Here is a 5,302-nt window from a genome sequence, read left to right on the forward strand (position 1 = left end):
ACTACATTGGCGTGGCCCAAAACAAAGATGGAAGCTCGACTGCATTTGCAAAGAAACGGTTTTATTCCAAACAAGAAGAAGAGGTCACAAGGGTACGGAAGGAGGGCCGATGAGGTCAAGACGATGAGCTGTCACTCAAGCGGCTGTCGCACACGTCCTTGCATCCAAGAAGGCGATTGGCCAACACCTCCTCCTCCGAGGCCACGGCCAAGAGTTGGGAGACGGACGTTTTCTGACACAAAGACGCAGGACAAAACGTTCACGCTTCAACGCGGGGGACGGCAAAAGTCGCATGGCTTGCTACTGTTCACGAGCTGCCTTGTGTCATCTCTGCGGACTTGGCGCCTTTGACCCAATTTACTGCTCAAAACGCAAAAACGGTTTCTTCACCTCTGTCCAGTTTTCTCATGAAAATGAATTGTACAGGTTACAAAAAGTGTTTTGCATCTCTTACTTGACTGATTGTATATAGAATAGAGATATGAGCACTCGAAACAAGCAAATGAATTGATTTGAGGAAGTGATTATTTGGGAATGGCGGCTAATGTGCTGGCCAAGCTCTCGGGCCTAAATTTCCTACCAGCTGATCCAAGTCAGCAGCGGCATCGGCGCGTCGGCTTACAGCGCTTCTCTTCTCATCCAAAGTCTCCACAAAGTCCATGGCCATGTGGACCACTTGCACCACAAACCTGGAGCAGCAACAACAACGTGACCTGCTGTCGACACATGCCGGTCGTCTCATTGGCACGTCGGACGCGGAGGCGGATGCTACCGGTGCAGGTGGGCCGGGATGGGCAGGCTGGTGCCGCCCAGCGGCCTGCTGAGTCGCTGGGCCAGAAGCTTGTGGTCCTTCAGAACATCTTGCAGGTGAGTGCAGAACGTCTGCAGCGCCTGCAGCCTGGCAGCTGAGGAGGAAGGCAGAAGTTCTTCGATAAGGTTCTGATCCGAAACCCACCAATCGATCAACACGCGCATGCGCGTGCATGTTCCTCACCAAGGTACGATGCGTGAGTGACGTCGGCGTTCTTCTTGTCCTGCTTCAGTAGCTCCAGTTCCAGCTGCAGCTGCAACACAGGAAGTGAGGCTGATGATGTCATCAGCGCGGGACAAATCAAAACGGCGTGCTCTACCTTCTCCAGCTCTTTCTGCATTTGGATTCGCTGCTCAGCTTCATGCAGCTGAGAGGAGAAGAAGGAGCTCTGGGATGAGTAGGCAGACGCTAGTTCCTCCTGAGAACCGCAGTGAATTAGCTTACTGGATGCAGTTACAAGCCAGTCAAGAGTTAGCGATGGCAACATGCCTACAGGCTGACCTGAGACACCGCTCCACTGGACACACATTTGGACAGGAGCCCGGGTGATGACGTCACGGCGCATTGAGGCATCTGGGGAGAAAAACCTCCACATAGCATCTATAGCATATGCTTACACACTTGTTGAACACTGAATCGTAACCTCACAGCGAGCGATATACGAGCGCTTATTATTCGCGCTTAACCCTACATTCAGTACCGTTCGCCTCATCAAAACACAACATGGCCGCAGAATTACTCTAATGTAGAAGGACTGTGCCAAACTAAGCGTCCGGATTCATTAATTAAAACGAGTTTTTATCGAAAGAATAAACACACACACAGCAAACGACTTACCGTGACAAAACAACAGACTTTTTGGTCGGAGGAGTGAAAAAGTTCAAAATCTGACAAACGTTTGTTGAAATTCGAGCCCGCCAGACGCTTTGAGTTTATGTTTGTCTCTTTCGTGTGTTTCGAGACGGTGTAGCCGCCCGACAGCGACCCCAAATAGAAGGACGCCATGAGAACTGCACGCTTAGGGGGGGAAAAAAAAGTCAACTCGCGACAGCTAATTTGATGATGCGAACAAGTTGTACACCCCGCCCCCCCCAATATATATATATTTTTTTGGGGGGGCGACATATATTTCTGATTAAGTGGGCTGATTCTTGTGCCGAGAAATTGTGTTCGTGGCGTCTTGACATGAAAAACCAATAAAGTTTGAGTGAAAAAATACTTCCGGTTTATGCTTATTCTTCTTTTTTCAAAGGTTGACTAATATTTTCGTGTTTGCGGTTCTTAGTATCCATCATATGGACGCCGAACTTACAGTAGTGCTCAGATAACAATAAATAAATAAAGTGTAATAACGAGTTTGAAACTACTGTACCGCGCGACAGCATCCGGGTCTCCGGGCGCCGTCACTCCGTGTTTTGAGGCGGGGCAGCCTTCCCATTGGATCCGGCCAGTGGCGCGGCAAAGGGGGCCAAAGTGTCGTAAACCAACCAGCGAAGAAGTTCACGATGAACTTGCGTGAAGCTCAAAGTGAGCTAAGGCAGCTCTTGAGCAGAGTCGAACCTTCTCAGCTGCCGAAGCTGCTCGACTGGATGCGAACTTCAGGTACGCGCGCTCGTCCACGACTGCGACGCCTTCTGACTCGCTTCGAACTGTCGGAACGTCACACGTGTCGGGTTGTTGTTGACTTCGTTTACCCACGATGCCTTGCATTTGGAGACGAGTTGGATGAGCTGCTGGTGGACAACAATCAAGCCATCCTGAGGTGCATCGCTGACGACATCAGGGACAGCCTGCCGACGGACGCCATGCTCGGGTGTGAGGCGAACGCCCTGCACAAGGTTGCAAGCATGCACACGCGTCTTTCACACTCAGAAGACAGAAGATGACCTTTTCACACTGACTACACCCTCTCACTGCATGCGCAGTACATACACTTCTTTCACTGGAGTACACCGTATAACCTCTGTCACAATGGCACTCTCCATTGACACACACACAGTACACCCATTTCACACTGTCCTCTCCCTTTGACAGATCGCATTTCACACCGACATCATTTTAAACGGGCATATGCCCCTTTTGCACCGCAATCCGTAATGTAGCATGTTTCACTCTGACAGAAATCCCTTTCCCATGACACGCCTCTCCAAAGCGACAAATACCCCTCTCCCCACCGCAAGATGCGGGCGCGTGTACGGTACGTGTGTTTGTGTCTGGCAGATGAAGCAGCGCGCACGTCCGACCGTCCACGTAGACGCCTTCCTGTACGACGACGAGCACGTGGACTCCCTCTGCGAGGCGGGAAGGATGAGTCGATGCTACTGTCTGAAATGCGGATCCTGCAGCACGGCGCCTCTGGGTGCGTAAGTCCGCCTGCAGCTCGATAAATTGCGCTGCGCCGTTTTCCCACAATTGTCGGCCGTGTGCGCAAACAGACTTTGTCTCGCACTCGTTCTCCATGTGCGAGCTGCTCTTCTTGTTCCAAAACGTTCTGCCGGACCTGAGGGGTCGTACGCTGGTGGACGTCGGGTCAAGACTAGGGGCCGTGCTCTACGGGGTCAGATGGCAACACGAGCATAACGCCTCTCACGCCCACATTGACACACGCACTTCTCAAATCAAAATACCCCCTTTTCTTTCACGCAAACATGGAATCCGTTTTCACCTGACGTCTACGCCTTTCGGACAACATATATGACCTTTTAAAAGCCACATTGCACTTAGCTACTGACGTCCCCCCTTTTCACACTAGAATGTACTTTATTCCTTTCACATACCCCTTTCACACTGGTATGTAGCAATGTCTAAAAAGATCTACTTTGCCTTTCAATCAAGTTTCACCCGGCTCAAAGTGTCTTTCACATCAATATAACCCTTTCACGACACACCCCTTCAAATCAATATATGGCCCCTTTCACGCTGTCATACCCCCCTTTCTCACTGGTATGGAGCCCACCCGCACATCAACCCTTTCACAGAGCCCTTTACGTTGGGATGCGAGCCTTTGAGACTCGCATACCTTTTTAAACTGACTTACCCCTTTCATACAGACACACTGTACATCATTCATTTCCCTTTCCCCATCCATGTGCTGTACAGTTCGCCGTCAAAACTACTATATCTGTACACCCCTTTCTTACAGAGTTATAGACTCGCTCACTGACACCCATTAGGTCTTTGACGCGGCCATGCACCTCCCCCTTGTTGTTCATTCAGGGCTACGTGTATAGCTCGGCGTCCCGGCTGGTTGGCATAGAGGTCAGCGAGGAGTTTGTTCACCTGCAAAACAAAATCGTGCACAAGTACGGGATGGACGCCAGAGTCCAAGTGGGTCCGCTTCTGTCTTGGCGTGCGTGTCCGCGATCGGCCGAGGCGGCATATTTGATTGCTTTTATTTATTTTTTTGCCGAGTATTTATTTGTGGAGTGTTTCTGCTGCAGGTCATCCATGCCGACGTGTGCACGCAGGAGGATCTGCTGCGGAATGCCGACGTGGTGGTCATGAACAACGTCTTTGAGTATTTCATGGAGCCCGGCGAGCAAGTCAGGTCAGGGCAAGGACGCGCACGCAATATGGACACGCGCAATTAAAAGACATGCAGTTAACGCAGCCGAATCGTTCAGGACCTGGAGGTTCATCATGCAAGCATTCAGGAAACCAGGTTCTTTGCTGGTGACGGTTCCCGGACTGCACGACGCTCTCCAACCTCTGCAGGTGAGGCTGACGCTCAAAGTTGAATGGCGGCCTGCCCCACCAAGCATTTGCAGCATTGATTCTTTTCCGCGCTTCCTGTTTCGGGCCTTCAGGAGCCGCTGCCGGCCGGCTGGGTGGAGGAGCTTCCTTTGGACTACCACGTATATGTGGGTAAAGACTGCGACCCTGAGGATCTGCGACAGATCCACCTGTACAGGGTCTTATGACCTGGACTGTTTTCTCAAGTGTGTGCTTGTCAAGTAAATCCGCAAAATAATGCGGCATGGAAAATGAATGGATGTTTTGACATTGGTCATAATTGTGGGTTTTTTGGAGGGGGGGGTTGCACTTGTGTATATTTGAGAACCAGTAAACCAGATTTATATCTTACATAGTCTAAAAAATGTGGCTTAATGTGTGCACACTCATCTAAGCAGTTTTGATCTATTCAACTCAGCTGTATTTCTCGAGCACTTGAAAACAACCGCCGCTATATACAAAAGTGCTGTACGTGGAACAAAAATAAGTCATACAGCAAATGATCATATCTAAAAGTCATGTGAATCATGACTTCATTTCGGTTTTTGCGCAACGCGCGTTTCCTTTCGCCGTTTTGACGTCATAACCCGGCTTTTTCACCGTCAGGAAGCGGCGCGGTTGCGCGAGCAACCATTGGCTGGCTGCAGCACGCCCAGCCAATCGCGGTTAGGCTCCGCCTATTAATTCACTCCGTGTGGCGGGTTCAGGAGACTCACATCACCTCGGAGACCGTAACACTTTTGAAATAAACGATGTTTA

General features: G+C 50.5%; 2 protein-coding genes across 4 annotated transcripts; one reads left to right on the plus strand and one right to left on the minus strand.

Annotated features, from left to right (window-relative positions):
* Nucleotides 1–40: 40 nt before the first annotated feature.
* On the minus strand, nucleotides 41–2,304 carry haus2 (HAUS augmin like complex subunit 2). Of its 2 annotated transcripts, none has more exons than XM_052086079.1 (7): nucleotides 2,184–2,304; nucleotides 1,313–1,384; nucleotides 1,131–1,229; nucleotides 995–1,064; nucleotides 773–905; nucleotides 581–689; nucleotides 41–232 (listed from the first exon to the last, which is right to left on the minus strand). In XM_052086079.1, exons 1-7 carry the CDS (start codon nucleotides 2,247–2,249, stop codon nucleotides 116–118), a joined length of 666 nt encoding a protein of 221 aa, XP_051942039.1. In that variant the 5' UTR covers nucleotides 2,250–2,304; the 3' UTR covers nucleotides 41–115. The 2 variants fall into 2 exon arrangements, with proteins under 2 accessions (XP_051942039.1, XP_051942038.1); XM_052086078.1 differs by lacking the exon at nucleotides 2,184–2,304 and adding an exon at nucleotides 1,649–1,888.
* On the plus strand, nucleotides 2,268–4,783 carry zgc:109986 (uncharacterized protein LOC553566 homolog). Of its 2 annotated transcripts, XM_052086075.1 has the most exons (8): nucleotides 2,268–2,413; nucleotides 2,528–2,649; nucleotides 3,032–3,170; nucleotides 3,247–3,368; nucleotides 4,028–4,138; nucleotides 4,252–4,358; nucleotides 4,435–4,525; nucleotides 4,618–4,783. In XM_052086075.1, exons 1-8 carry the CDS (start codon nucleotides 2,317–2,319, stop codon nucleotides 4,729–4,731), a joined length of 903 nt encoding a protein of 300 aa, XP_051942035.1. In that variant the 5' UTR covers nucleotides 2,268–2,316; the 3' UTR covers nucleotides 4,732–4,783. The 2 variants fall into 2 exon arrangements, with proteins under 2 accessions (XP_051942035.1, XP_051942034.1); XM_052086074.1 differs by having other exon boundaries at nucleotides 2,317–2,649.
* Nucleotides 4,784–5,302: the final 519 nt, after the last annotated feature.

Source organism: Hippocampus zosterae, chromosome 14 (genome assembly GCF_025434085.1).
Source record: "Hippocampus zosterae strain Florida chromosome 14, ASM2543408v3, whole genome shotgun sequence".
Classification (NCBI taxonomy): domain Eukaryota; kingdom Metazoa; phylum Chordata; class Actinopteri; order Syngnathiformes; family Syngnathidae; genus Hippocampus; species Hippocampus zosterae.